We start from the raw sequence: 15,920 nt of genomic DNA, 5'->3' as shown, positions 1-15,920 counted from the left end.
TGGGATAGTCAGATAGATACAGAAAGTAGACAAGAGTACAAGGAGATAAGGTGCAAGGTGAAGAGAGAGGTGGCGAAGGCTAAAGAAAAGGCGTATGATGAGTTGTATGAGAGGTTGGACACTAAGGAGGGAAGAAAGGACCTGTACCGATTGGGTAGACAGAGGGACCGAGCTGGGAAAGATGTGCTGCAGGTTAGGGTGATAAAGGATAAAGATGGAAACGTACTCACAAGCGAGGAGAGTGTGTTGAGCAGATGGAAAGAGTACTTTGAGAGGCTGGTGAATGAAGAGAATGAGAGAGAGAAGAGGTTGGATGATGTGGAGATAATGAATCAGGAAGTGCAACGGATTAGCAAGGAGGAAGTAAGGACAGCGATGAAAAGGATGAAAAATGGAAAAGCCGCTGGTCCAGATGACATACCTGTGGAAGCATGGAGGTGTTTAGGAGAGATGGCAGTGGAGTTTTTAACCAGATTGTTTAATGTAATCTTGGAAAGTGAAAGGATGTCTGAGGAGTGGAGAAGAAGTGTACTGGTGCCGATATTTAAGAATAAGGGGGATGTGCAGGTCTGCAGTAACTACAGGGGAATAAAATTGATGAGCCACAGCATGAAGTTAAGGGAAAGAGTAGTGGAAGCTAGGTTAAGAAGTGAGGTGATGATTAGTGAGTAGCAGTATGGTTACATGCCAAGAAAGAGCACCACAGATGCAATATTTGCTCTGAGGATGTTGATGGAGAAGTATAGAGAAGGCCATTGTGGACCTGGGGAAAGCATATGACAGGGTGCCTCGAGAGGAGTTGTGGTATTGTATGAGAAAGTCGGGAGTGGCAGAGAAGTATGTAAGAGTTGTACAGGATATGTATGAGGGAAGTGTGACTGTGGTGAGGTCTGCGGTAGGAGTGACAGATGCATTCAAATTGAAGGTGGGATTACATCAGGGATCAGCTCTGAGCCCTTTCTTATTTGCAATGGTGATGGACAGGTTGACAGATGAGAAAAGCCAGGAGTCCCTGTGGACTATGATGTTCGCTGATGACATTGTGATCTGTAGCGATAGTAGGGAGCAGGTTGAGGAGACCCTGGAGAGGTGGAGATATGCTCTAGAGAGGAGAGGAATGAAGGTCAGTAGGAACGAGACAGAATACATGTGTGTAAATGAGAGGGAGGTCAGTGGAATGGTGAGGATGCAGGGAGTAGAGTTGGTGAAGGTGGATGAGTTGAAATACTTGGGATCAACAGTACAGAGTAATGGGGACTGTGGAAGAGAGGTGAAAAAGAGAGTGCAGGCAGGGTGGAATGGGTGGAGATGAGTGTCAGGAGTAATTTGTGACAGATGAGTATCAGCAAGAGTGAAAGGGAAGGTCTACAGGACAGTAGTGAGACCAGCTATGTTATATGGGTTGGTGACGGTGGCACTGACCAGAAAGCAGGAGACAGAGCTGGAGGTAGCAGAGTTAAAGATGCTAAGATTTGCATTGGGTGTGACGATGATGGATATGATTAGAAATGAGGACATTAGAGGGTCAGCTCAAGTTGGACAGTTGGGAGACAAAGTCAGAGAGGCGAGGTTGTGTTGGTTTGGACATGTGCAGAGGAGAGATACTGGGTATATTGGGAGAAGGATGCTAAGGATAGAGCTGCCAGGGAAGAGGAAAAGAGGAAGGCCTTAGCGAAGGTTTATAGATGTGGTGAGAGAAATCATGATGGTGATGGGTGTAACAGAAAAAGATGCAGAGGACAGAAAGGTTTGGAAGAAGATGATTCGCTGTGGCAACCCCTAACAGCAGCAGCCGAAAGAACAACAAGATAACAATTTATTTATAAGAAGTTCCTATTTAATACTGAGATGTTTGCCAAAAACGTTCAATCTGTTTTGAGAACTTTAGATATACAAGGATAAGAGATGTGTTACAGATTATACCATTTATCTGTATGCTGATTAGTGCAACTACTGTATATACTCACATATAAGCTGGGTCTTGAAACCCAAAAAAAATTCATCATAAAAAATCAGATCCCAAATTATACGCCCATTCAAAAATACACTTAAAACATTTTTTTTTTTAAATCTTCTTGCTTCCAACAATTTCGCACCAGCTTCTCAGACACATCGAATTTTGTTGCAACAACGCAGTTACCAATTTCTTTTGCCACTTCAACGACTTTTAATTTAAAACCAGCTTCTTATTTTCTTCTGGTTGAACGCTCCATTGTAGATAAGGGATGCTCTTATGATAAAGGTGTATGAGGGTGTGAGATACAAAAAACACAAAACAATGCAAATATCGCTTCAGAATAGTTTGGATATTACCATGTGGTCATGTAGGCACAATACATAGAAGAAAAAAAAGGCAGTGTGCTCGGTGGTTACTCTCTCTGGTGGGCGTTAGCATATCATAATCTCTTGGACCAATAGTGTGAGTTTTCTGCATTCGACTTACAGTGCATCCGGAAAGTATTCCCAGCGCATCACTTTTTCCACATTTTGTTATGTGACAGCCTTATTCCAAAATGGATTAAATTCATTTTTTTCCCTCAGAATTCTACACACAACACCCCATAATGACAACATGAAAAAAGTTTACTTGAGGTTTTTGCAAATTTATTAAAAATAAAAAAATTGAGAAAGCACGTGTACATAAGTATTCACAGCCTTTGCCGTGAAGCTCGAAATTGAGCTCAGGTGCATCCTGTTTCCCCTGATCATCCTTGAGATGTTTCTGCAGCTTAATTGGAGTCCACCTGTGGTAAATTCAGTTGATTGGACACGATTTGGAAAGGCACACACCTGTCTATAGAAGGTCCCACAGTTGACAGTTCATGTCAGAACACAAACCAAGCATGAAGTCAAAGGAATTGTCTGTAGACCAAGAACCTGATGGTCACTCTGTCAGAGCTCCAGAGGTCCTCTGTGGAGAGAGGAGAACCTTCCAGAAGGACAACCATCTCTGCAACAATCCACCAATCAGGCCTGTATGGTAAAGTGGCCAGACGGAAGCCACTCCTTAGTGAAAGGCACATGGCAGCCTGCGTGGAGTTTGCCAAGGCACCCGAAGGACTCTCAGACCATGAGAAAGAAAATTCTCTGGTCTGATGAGACAAAGATTGAACTCTTTGGTGTGAATGCCAGGCGTCACGTTTGGTGGAAACCAGGCACCGCTCATCACCAGGCCAATACCATCCCTACAGTGAAGCATGGTGGTGGCAGCATCATGCTGTGGGGATGTTTTTCAGCAGCAGGGACTGGGAGACTAGTCAGGATAAAGGGAAAGATGACTGCAGCAATGTACAACAACAACATTTATTTATATAGCACATTTTCATACAAAAAGTAGCTCAAAGTGCTTTACATAATGAAGAAAAGAAAAATAAAAGACAAAATAAGAAATTAAAGTAAGACAACATTAGTTAACTTAGAAAAGGAGTAAGGTCAGATGGCCAGGGTGGACAGAAAAAAAAAAAAAAAAAAAAACTGCAGAAAGCTGGAGAAAAAAATAAAATCTGTAGGGGTTCCAGGCCACGAGACTGCCCAGTCCCCTCTGGGCATTCTACCTAACATAAATGAAATAGTCCTCTTTGTAGTTAGGGCTCTCACGGAGTCACTTGATGCTGATGGTCATACAGACTTCTGGCTTTTAATCCATCCATCATTTTTGGAACATCATGGTACTTAGAGTAGATGGTGGTGGCACAAGCCACCACCAAAAGGACACCGGAAAAGGAAACAGAAGAGAGAGTAGTGGTTAGTACAGATTTTAGAGCCACCATGAAAAGTTATTATAATGAATTGGATATACAGAGTATCAGGATTAAATTACAGTGAAGTTATGAGAAGGCCATGTTAAAATAATGTGTTTTCAGCAGTTTTTTGAAGTGCTCCACTGTATTAGCCTGGCGAATTCCTACTGGCAGGCTATTCCAGATTTTAGGTGCATAACAGCAGAAGGCCGCCTCACCACTTCTTTTAAGTTTTGCTCTTGGAATTCTAAGGAGACACTCAGTTGAGGATCTGAGGTTACAATTTGGAATATAAGGTGTCAGACATTCCGATATACAGTGGTGTGAAAAACTATTTGCCCCCTTCCTGATTTCTTATTCTTTTGCATGTTTGTCACACAAAATGTTTCTGATCATCAAACACATTTAACCATTAGTCAAATATAACACAAGTAAACACAAAATGCAGTTTTTAAATGATGGTGTTTATTATTTAGGGAGAAAAAAAATCCAAACCTACATGGCCCTGTGTGAAAAAGTAATTGCCCCCTTGTTAAAAAATAACCTAACTGTGGTGTATCACACCTGAGTTCAATTTCCGTAGCCACCCCCAGGCCTGATTACTGCCATACCTGTTTCAATCAAGAAATCACTTAAATAGGAGCTGCCTGACACAGAGAAGTAGACCAAAAGCACCTCAAAAGCTAGACATCATGCCAAGATCCAAAGAAATTCAGGAACAAATGAGAACAGAAGTAATTGAGATCTATCAGTCTGGTAAAGGTTATAAAGCCATTTCTAAAGCTTTGGGACTCCAGCGAACCACAGTGAGAGCCATTATCCACAAATAGCAAAAACATGGAACAGTGGTGAACCTTCCCAGGAGTGGCCGGCCGACCAAAATTACCCCAAGAGCGCAGAGACGACTCATCCGAGAGGTCACAAAAGACCCCAGGACAACGTCTAAAGAACTGCAGGCCTCACTTGCCTCAATTAAGGTCAGTGTTCACGACTCCACCATAAGAAAGAGACTGGGCAAAAACGGCCTGCATGGCAGATTTCCAAGACGCAAACCACTGTTAAGCAAAAAGAACATTAGGGCTCGTCTCAATTTTGCTAAGAAACATCTCAATGATTGCCAAGACTTTTGGGAAAATACCTTGTGGACTGATGAGTCAAAAGTTGAACTTTTTGGAAGGCAAATGTCCCGTTACATCTGGCGTAAAAGGAACACAGCATTTCAGAAAAAGAACATCATACCAACAGTAAAATATGGTGGTGGTAGTGTGATGGTCTGGGGTTGTTTTGCTGCTTCAGGACCTGGAAGGCTTGCTGTGATAGATGGAACCATGAATTCTACTGTCTACCAAAAAATCCTGAAGGAGAATGTCCGGCCATCTGTTCGTCAACTCAAGCTGAAGCGATCTTGGGTGCTGCAACAGGACAATGACCCAAAACACACCAGCAAATCCACCTCTGAATGGCTGAAGAAAAACAAAATGAAGACTTTGGAGTGGCCTAGTCAAAGTCCTGACCTGAATCCAATTGAGATGCTATGGCATGACCTTAAAAAGGCGGTTCATGCTAGAAAACCCTCAAATAAAGCTGAATTACAAAAATTTTGCAAAGATGAGTGGGCCAAAATTCCTCCAGAGCGCTGTAAAAGACTCATTGCAAGTTATCGCAAACGCTTGATTGCACTTATTGCTGCTAAGGGTGGCCCAACCAGTTATTAGGTTCAGGGGGCAATTACTTTTTCACACAGGGCCATGTAGGTTTGGATTTTTTTTTCTCCCTAAATAATAAAAACCACCATTTACAAACTGCATTTTGTGTTTACTTGTGTTATATTTGACTAATGGTTAAATGTGTTTGATGATCAGAAACATTTTGTGTGACAAACATGCAAAAGAATAAGAAATCAGGAAGGGGGCAAATCGTTTTTCACACCACTGTATAAGCCGGGTGAGATTATTTAAGGCTTTATAAACCATAAGCAGAATTTTAAAGTCAATCCTGAATGACACAGGTAACCAGTGTAGTGACATCAAAACTGGAGAAATGTGCTCAGATTTTCTTTTCCTGGTAAGGATTCTAACAGCTGCATTCTGCACTAGTTGCAAACGATTTATGTCTTTATGTACAGAGACATCCTGGATGAAAACCTGCTCCACAGCGCTCTTGACCTCAGACTGGGGCGACGGCTCTTCTTTCAGCAGGACGACCCTAAGCACACAGCCAAGATATCAAAGGAGTGGCTTCAGGACAAATCTGTGAATGTCCTTGAGTGGTCCAGCCAGAGCCCAGACTTGAATCTGACTGAACATCTCTGGAGAGATCTTAAAATGGCTGTGCACCGACGCTTCCCATCCAACCTGATGGAGCTTGAGAGGTGCTGCAAAGAGGAATGGGCGAAACTGGCCAAGGATAGGTGTGCCAAGCTTGTGGCATCATATTCAAAAAGACTTGAGGCTGTAATTGCTGCCAAAGGCGCATCGTCAAAGTATTGAGCAAAGGCTGTGAATACTTATGTACATGGGATTTCTCAGTTTTTTTTATTTTTAATAAATTTGCAAAAACCTCAAGTAAACTTTTTTCACGTTGTCCTTATGGGGTGTTGTGTGTAGAATTCTGAGGAAAAAAATGAATTTAATCCATTTTGGAATAAGGCTGTAACATAACAAAATGTGGAAAAAGTGATGCGCTGTGAATACTTTCCGGATGCACTGTATACGACCACCATTATAAAATACTGGAAAATATAAAGTAAAATCAAGCCCGAACTTATCCGTGGGAGAACTTAAACGTGACTATATACGGTAATGCATTTCTTAACAGTTATGTAAATGAATCCACCATAGTTAAGATCATTACTCTGTCATATTCTGGTCAGTTGCAGAGATCAAATTTTATTTATTATTCATATTACAACATTCATTCCTAATGGTCATAAAGAAAAGTCAGAATACATTCAACTTATCATGAACTTTTCAGGCTTCCATCACATTTTCAAATTTCAATTTTCTTGTGATTATGAGAGGCAGTTTCAAGCTGAACAGAAACCTAATTACACATCGAATGTATCATATAGGAAGTTGGAGAAACATGTAGCGGTCGAGATGCTGTTAAGATTCACACCATCAAAGGCAAAGTGATTTATTTTTTTGGTGGGGGCTCCAAGGACGCACACGGGCTTGGTCAAACTCACACACAATCACTCACAGAGACACAGCTGAACAGCAGATTCAATCAAAAGTAATAAATGAAATTGTAATATAAAGAACAATTAAACAGTTAACCCTCCCTACTTCCTTACAACGAAGACCAATAATAATACAACAATAAACACTCACAACAATATCCAAAACACATTCCAAATGTAGCAGCAACAGCTGAAGATGAATGGCGAGTGAAAAATCCTGTGAATGGTTCACTGTAAGTAAAGCAAAATTTATCCTACTGGTCTCCTGATGCCGCGTGGGTTGAGGTGATTGGGAGCGCTCCCTCTGACAAAGACATGAACATACAGTAGCAAATGTATGACCTACTGTCCACCGCTGTACTGATGCAGATTTGGTACACACCCTTCATGTCATAGGTTTTGAAACTGTCACCAACACACAGCCTGACACCACAACTGGGACAGTAGAAGCAGGTTTCTTTGGACACTTTGATTATTGCCTGCACATGAGGGTACAATGTCAGTGCTTGATGCCCACCATCAATGCGTCCATTGTGTTATGGGGTAGGCTACTACAGCGCAAGGCTTACTGACTTGCACTTTTCCCTGAAGAACACTGACAACTGCTGTACTGCAAACAGAGCTTATGGGGTTAATGATTTTTTTTTTTTTTTTTTGTCCTCCCGCCTAATCTCATTTTTACCTAACTGAATGGTGAACCTTCCGGTGCCATATCATGCATCACTTTCACTGGCCGTGTCAGCATCTGCTGCCCAATTTACACTGTCATTACTTTTGCTTGATTCAACAAATGGCTCAATTTCAGAATATTTTAATCTGGCCTTACAGCTTCTCTTTTATACACCATTATGTGTTGTTTAAGCTCCACCCCACTCTTGAATATTGACGAGTTATTTTAGAGTGGCAAAACACAGTGATATTCATTACTTTTTGCAGCATGTTGTTTCATCCAGTAGATGGCAGCAGAAAACTGTCCCAGCCTGAGAGTTATTCAGCCTTTAACTTGTAAAGCAGATCATTACACGTCACTCAGGAATAACCTTTGTAATGAACAGCAAGCACAGGCTGGTATCCCTGCTCAGATGATATAATGTCCCTTACCTCTCTAGAAAGCCAAGCTAGTCAATAAGCAAGAATGACGGCAGGGCATTCCCTGCCTCAGACAGGAGAAAGGCAGAAGATGCAAACTCGGAAGTGGAGATGCTGGTGTCCGTCCTGGTAGGGCTTCACAGAAGATTCTTACATGCCCGGGAAGCCAGTATTATGGAGGAATGGGAGCAACAACCTACATGAACGATCTGGTCCTCCAACACGCTAGATAGTAGCAGCCCTGGGATATGGTACACATATGGTCCCCCACCCAAGAGGGCATACTGGGATGGTGCTGTTGAGGGGGCTGAAGGGATTAGTGATACCTACTTTGTGGGGCTTCTGCTTGACCTAAACGTGCTTCCTGCAGGCAATGTCCTGGGCAGCAGAAGTCCTCCCAGATCTTATATCTAAGGAGCTGCTCTGCCTCACCCAGAAAAAGATGACAAAAGTTCTCTGAGATGGAGAGATGTAAAATAGGGTTAAGCAGTCTTTCTAGTTCCAGCAGACCCAGATTGTAGATCAGACTTACCTTCCAGGTAATCTAAAGGACATGACAGATCATATGTCAGGAGGAAAACTGCAGAAAACATATTGTAGGCAGTGTGTGGTTTATCAGTCATCCCATAACTACACAGGCAAACATCACAATACCTGCTGATGTAAGATTTCACAGAAAAAAGGAAATGTACTACTACTATTAATGTAGGGAGGAATATTTCAGACAAAATTAAATACACAAATGCAAGGATAAAATCGGTCACGAAATACACTTTTGATATTTATTTCTTTATGCATTCATTTCAGTGACACTACACAACATGAAATATGAAGTTATATGAAAACTGACACTGTTCATGTATTTATGTTTTGATTGGGTCACAAGTATAGAGGAATATTTTACTACTAACTTTCAAAAAAGAACTTAGGCTTTAACATAACTGGAAAATCTAGAAAAATACTAAAACTGCACACAGTACTCTTGCAGAGGCCTTACCAGTGCATTATAAATCTTGACCTTAACCACCTTTGACTTTTCTTCAAGGCATGGTAGAAAAAAAAAAAAAATGAAGCAACTCCATCCTCCCAGCATGTTTACAGATGACTTCTACCAATATGGCACATCAGCTGTTTAATTAATTAAATTAAATTCTCAATGACTAAACTGTGAAGAAAAAGGAAAAAAAAAGTCTTTCAAGGCAATCTGCATAGCTCACCTAGAGGCCCTTCCTCCATCATGTCAGTTACATGTCTGAGTGTACACATTTAAGAATCCATTATCCTGTTAAATATAAAAACATACCACACCTATATCGCTTTGAAACATATTAAAAACTTCCATGTGTCATAATACAACTTTGTTTCACGTGATTAAGGTTCATCTTTCTGGGTGTTTTTGAAAACTTAATTGTTTTACCTTGCCTACATTCTAGTTTGTCACCCTAGTTCCTGTAGTGCTCCTTTTTCTAAATGATGAATTTGAGATACATGACATCCAGTACATACCTAAAATACTAGGTTCGTTTTTACAGATGACAACTCAGTCAACAACTTAGTCTTCAATAATGATATGTCATTGCAATTTGTGGTTCAAAGTTCCAGAGAAGAGAGCAAGCGCAGGTCATCCCATGGCTACATGACCATCATCTCCATAGAAAAAGAAGCCAGCTAGTTCTCCTAAACAACAAAGCGTCTTAATGGTCCAAAGAATGTTCACATAGTGACTAATAAGGTGTAAAAGTTAGATGTCTGCATTACACTTCTTCCCCTTGTATGCACAGCGCAAGTTACTTGCAGATTTTCTCAGCTGGCACACTGAAGATTAGTATCGTGTTTAACCAGCTGCTGCTTTCTTGACATCACTGGTCTTCTGTCTGATGGTCCCCTGTTCCATTAGCCCAGTCTAGGGTGCAATTACTATTTATAATTTTGATGATTTTATATAAAACATGAATAAAACTATACAAAAACTTAGATTACAAAACTCCATTCTTATAACAGTTGTCACTAGAATTTAGTATAGTTTCTTGTGTGGTGAGCTTAATTTCTGCACTGGAGAGCTGGTCTTCATCATTTAAGGTTGGAGATACCTACAACAACAAACATACTAATGCTGAAACAGGTAAACAATCAACCTCTTAAAATCAAGGTCAACAATAACCATACCAGTAAAACGTACATCAAAAGAAAAACGTGTTCAAGAAAAATTACAGCTTTTAAGTATAACAGTCAAGTCGTACAACTGAAACATCCAATGTTTGTTAGAATTGCTTTGGTAACTGTATGGAGGCATTTGAATCATGTATCTGGGTGAATACAAGAGCAAACACAATGCATACATTATAAAACATGGATATGATTAGCACTGACATTTTCATTCCAGTATGTTTAAACCATAAGTTTTTTTTAAAGTGAGATGAGCAAAGGTACTAAATAGGTTTAAGATATATGTAGTGGTAAAAGCTACAGCCACAAGGGACACACAAACCAGTGTGTTTTTTCGTGCCGGTCCCAAGCCCGGATAAATAGGGAGAGTTACGTCAGGAAGGGTATCCAGTGTAAAATTTTGCCAAATCAAGATGTGGACAACAATACAAATTTACATACCGGATCGGTCGAGCCCCGGGTTAACAACGACCGCCACCAGTACTGCTAGCGGAAATTGGGCTACTGTTGGCCTAGAAGAAGGGGGGGGGGGGGGGTGAAGACATGTCTGGAGGCAGGAGGAGAGGAGGAAGGTAAAGAAGAGTGGAACTGAGGGTAGGAACTTTGAATGTTGGCAGTATGACTGGTAATGGGAGAGAGTTAACAGATATGATGGAGAGAAGGAAGGGTGATATATTGTGCGTCCAAGAGACTAAATGGAAGGGGAGTAAGGCCAAGTGGATTGGAGGTGGATTGAAATTGTTCTGTCATGGTGTGGATAGGAGGAGAAACGGAGTAGGGGTTATTCTGAAAGAACAGCATGTCAAGAGTGTTTTGGAGGTGAAAAGAATGTCAGGCAGAGTAATGATTATGAAGCTGGAAATTGGAGGTGTGATGATGAATGTTGTTAGTGCATATGCCCCGCAAGTTGGGTGTACAATGGGTGAGAAAGAAGATTTTTGGAATGAGTTGGATGAATTGATGACAGTGACAGTGTACCCAAGGGACAGAAAGTGGTGCTTGGTGTGACATCTGGAAGGAGGAAAAGGAAACCTGGTGGTGGAAAGGGGAAGTACAGGAGAGTATATAGAGGAAGAGGATGGCAAAGAAGAAGTGGGATAGTCTGAGAGATGCAGAAAGTAGACAAGAGTACAAGGAGAAGAGAGAGGTGGCGAAGGCAAAAGAAAAGGCGTATGATGAGTTGTGTGAGAAGTTGGACACTAAGGAGGGAGAAAATGACCTGTACCGATTGGCTAGACAGAAGAACCGAGCTGGGAAAGATGTGCAGCAGGTTAGGGTAATAAAGGATAAAGATGTAAACGTACTCACAAGTGAGGAGAGTGTGTTGAGCAGATGGAAAGAGTACTTTGAGAGGCTGATGAATGAAGAGAACGAGAGAGAGAGAGAGAGAAGAGGTTGGATGATGTAGAGATAGTGAATCAGGAAGTGCAACGGATTAGCAAGGAGGAAGTAAGGACAGCTATGAAAAGGATGAAGAATGGAAAGGCCGTTGATCCAGATAACATACCTGTGGAAGTATAGAGGTGTTTAGGAGAGATGGCAGTGGAGTTTTTAACCAGATTGTTTAATGGAATCTTGGAGAGTGAGAGGATGCCTGAGGAGTGGAGAAGATGTGTACTAGTGCCGATATTTAAGAAGGGTGAAGTGCAGGACTGTAGTACCTACAGGGGTATAAAACGGATGAGCCACAGCATGAAGTTATGGGAAAGAGTAGTGGAAGCTAGGTTAAGAAGTGAGGTGATGATTAGTGAGCAGCAGTATGGTTTCATGCCAAGAAAGGAGCACCACAGATGCGATGTTTGCTCTTAGGGTATTGATGGAGAAGTATAGAGAAGGCCAGAAGGAGTTGCATTGCGTCTTTGGGGACCTGGAGAAAGCATATGACAGGGTGCCTCGAGAGGAGTTGCGGTATTGTATGAGGAAGTCGGGAGTGGCAGAGAAGTACGTAAGAATTGTACAGGATATGCACGAGGGAAGTGCGACAGTGGTGAGGTCTGCGGTAGGAGTGATAGATGCATTCAAGGTGAAGGTGGGATTACATCAGGGATCAGCTCTGAGCCCTTTCGTATTTGCAACGGCGATGGACAGGTTGACAGACGAGATTAGACAGGAGTGATGTTTACTGATGACATTGTGATCTGTAGCGATAGTAGGGAGCAGGTTGAGGAGACCCTGGAGAGGTGGAGATATGCTCTTGAGAGGAGAGGAATGAAGGTCAGTAGGAACAAGACAGAATACATGTGTGTAAATGAGAGGGAGGTCAGTGGAATGGTGAGGTTGCAAGGAGTAGAGTTGGCGAAGGTGGATGAGTTTAAATACTTGGGATCAACAGTACAGAGTAATGGGGATTGTGGGAGATAAGTGAAAGAGAGAGAGCAGGCAGGGTGGAATTGGTGGAGAAGAGTGTCAGGAGTAATTTGTGACAGATGAGTATCAGCAAGAGTGAAAGGGAAGGTCTACAGGACAGTAGTGAGACCAGCTATGTTATATGGGTTGGTGACGGTGGCACTGACCAGAAAGCAGGAGACAGAGCTGGAGGTAGCAGAGTTAAAGATGCTAAGATTTGCATTGGGTGTGACGATGATGGATATGATTAGAAATGAGGACATTAGAGGGTCAGCTCAAGTTGGACGGTTGGGAGACAAAGTCAGAAGCGAGATTGCATTGGTTTGGACATGTGCAGAGGAGAGATGCTGAGTATACTGGGAGAAGGATGCTAAGGATACAGCTGCCAGGGAAGAGAAAAAGAGGAAGGCCAAAGAAAAGGTTTATGGATGTGATGAGAGAGGACATGCAGGTGATGGGTGTAGCAGAACAAGATGCAGAGAACAGAAAGATATGAAAGAAGATGATCCGCTGTGGCAACCCCAAATGGGAGCAGCCGAAAGAAGGAGAAAAAGGAAACAAATACTAATTAAAAACATACGCGTACACACACACACACACACACACTACCCAGTTGCCTAAAACTAGGATTACACTGAAGAGCAAAGATTTTGTCACAGAACAACTTAGAGGTGTTTTAAAAGGTACTTTTTCATGCGGATTTCAAAAACGTACTCAACAGTTTTCTATCATCCATAGCAGGAGTTATATTTAAATTATATACACTAACAATTTTTAGAACACCCCCATTTTTACAGTTTTTACTGAAATTGAAACAGTTCCAAGTCTAATGAAATACATGAAATGGTACAAAGGGAAGTGCTAAACTGTAAAAAGGTGAAAAAGAACCTTGGCTTACTAAAAGACTGGAAAATAAACATTTCAGAGTTATACAAAATACTTTTTTAAGGGTACACTTACAAAGTGATTCTAATGGGTGGGGCCCTGAATTATGATGTATTACTGTCTTAATAATGAAGCAATCTAAACGAAATAAAGATCACAGTCTTCCTGGATAAAAGTACAAACGAATGAGGCATGGTGCTCTTCTCTCGAGACTGTCAGCAGAACATCGGTGTCTGTCTGCTGCACTGGTGCGTTCAGCAAGCTCATATGTAAACAAAATTAATGCATTGGCATTTGGTTGTGCATAATAGGCCAAATGTTTTTCCACCACCACCAATGCTAATGTGTACCTGAATATTTTTCACTTATTTGTGAATGAACTGGTGAACCGTGAGATCAGTGAATCTTATTTCCAACAAAATTGGGCAACCTGTGACACGTCAGCTCTCAGCATAGCACAAATTGAATCATTTTTTGGTAATCGGGTCATTTCAAATGGACTATGGTCACCTTGTTCCCCGGACCTGTCTCCTCTGGATTTCTTCCTTTGGGGAACGCTGAAAGGCAAAGTGTACAAGAACAAGCCTCGTACACTGGAATAATTACAGCAAAACATTAAAACAGGAAATTGCTGCCATCACCCCTACAATGCTTACGGATATGTGTGCTAATAAGGAGCGCCATGTTGATCTGTGATTGGATGTGATTAGATTGTTTACACATCTATCAAGATATGCACTGTATTTATATTGTTTCTATCGCTTCATTATTACAGGAGTAACACATCATAACTCGGGCCCTGACCATTAGAATCTCCCTGTAATTGGTTAACAAGTTCTGTAGCAATGACAGCTAGTTAAGCCTTGGAAGGTGTCAAGGTTTGTTGATTCCTTAGAAACCCTCCATCTGTATAAAAGCAGTGTTACAACAAAATGAGTAGCTACACCCTCTGAAGCATTACTTGGACAGTATTGTACTGCATATTGCTATCGTTTGTGAGAAAAAGGCAATTAACAAAAGGAAGACGGACCATTATAACCCTTAAAAAAGTGTCTAAGAAAAATGAAATACTTTGTTTATTCTTATTTTTGTTTAACAAATTATTGAAAAGCGTTCAGTATCTGAAGTACCACAAATGTGTACTTTTATCAATGCATCTTTATTATGAGATTTTATTTTAAATACCAAAAATAAAATCAAAAACAATGATGCACATCACATCCTATTTAAATAAATGCTTGGCATCAAATTCATTACTGTTGTCACTAAAAACCTGATTACGGTAACTTGAATAATTGTTGTCAATTTGTATTTTACATAAACATGCTATACAAGCTGCACAATAATATTTAACTCGACCAAAGAGGGTCACGTTTCTTCATTTTGTCTCAGGGTTGCCCTCCAGTTGTTTTGAGACTCATTTTTGATAGTCCGAAGTTCATTTACATTTTACAGCACTGGTTACTAAAAAAAACACAAGCAAGATGCTTAAATGTTCAGGTTTAAAAATGAGGCACAATGAAGTGCATTGTAACCAGCATATCACTTCAGAAATTGGCGTGTATTAATTCAGCAGTTTCTGCATTTCTGTAATAAAATTTTCTGCAGCCTAATTGCATGAATGTTCCAATTCTAGTCTCTGCTTTAATGCTTGCCTCCACTACAGTCATTTAAATATTTCAGCTGCTACAGCACAATAGACTTTTAATGAATGAATAATGAGCATTTTTCAAGCTTGTCAGAGTAATTTCAGTGAATATATTCCTCAATAACTAACTGCTTTAATTAATAGAACGATACCAACACTTTTATTAAACCAAAGTGGACAATTTAACCATCAAATGCATAGGGGCTTCTACAAAGTATATCCCAATCCAGTTAAATCATAACTTACGTTTTCAATAGGGCTATTCTGTAAACTTTCTGTGTGGTTGTCTTCCTTATCATCGAGAAGAGAGCGGTCTGTTGTAGAGGTATTTACTATTGGGTTGGACTCCTCCTGATCATTTGTTATTTTCTGCTCTTTTATTTTTGTGGAAGCAGCAATGTCCGTTTTCTGGTGTAGTTCCTTTTCTGAATTGTTTGATACTGTTGTAGAATCCCACTCATCATAAGGGGTTTGAGTAATTGGTCTATCAGTAGGGCCCACAGCTTCCACAAAATTCCCAGAACTTGCCCGATTTTGTACATTTCTGTATCGTAAATGTTCATTACTTTGATTGTTCTGAATTGTGCTCCTTTCTCTAGGCTCAGTTCTGTTCAACTCTTGGAATCCAGTTTCTCCATGTGTGGCACCACCTGTGGGCAATGCAAGTGGTGGTGGTGGTGGTGGTGGTGATGGTGGTGGTGGTGGTGGATCTTGATAGGTCAGTGGCCGTCTGAAGACACAATGTTGAATGGTAGACTGGACACAGCCATAACATAAAATCTGTTGCAAAAAAGACAACTAAGTTAATATTTGGCTACACTATTATTTTTAGTCCATCATAAAAACGCACAATATTTGATTTGCT

General features: G+C 40.9%; 1 protein-coding gene across 7 annotated transcripts in view; it reads right to left on the bottom strand.

Moving 5' to 3' along the window:
- Positions 1-15,920, bottom strand: part of clcc1 (chloride channel CLIC-like 1) — a 123,022-nt gene that overhangs the window by 78,987 nt on the left and 28,115 nt on the right. Inside the window, exons 10-11 of one of the 7 annotated variants that reach the window (XM_028811073.2) lie at positions 15,302-15,835; positions 8,818-10,100 (exon numbers count right to left, since the gene is read on the bottom strand). The exons of 2 other annotated variants lie outside the window; for them this stretch is intronic. In XM_028811073.2, the coding sequence (XP_028666906.1) occupies positions 9,987-10,100; positions 15,302-15,835 (648 nt within the window). In that variant the 3' untranslated portion in view covers positions 8,818-9,986. Of the gene's footprint in view, positions 1-8,817; positions 10,101-15,301; positions 15,836-15,920 lie in introns of those variants that run through there. 4 more of the 7 variants (XM_051932896.1, XM_028811072.2, XM_028811071.2 and 1 more) reach the window with 4 other exon arrangements.

The sequence above is a fragment of the Erpetoichthys calabaricus genome, chromosome 10 (assembly GCF_900747795.2).
Source record: "Erpetoichthys calabaricus chromosome 10, fErpCal1.3, whole genome shotgun sequence".
NCBI lineage: Eukaryota > Metazoa > Chordata > Cladistia > Polypteriformes > Polypteridae > Erpetoichthys > Erpetoichthys calabaricus.
Note: the sequence above shows the minus strand (reverse complement) of the source record. Positions and strands in the feature narration are given on the sequence as shown.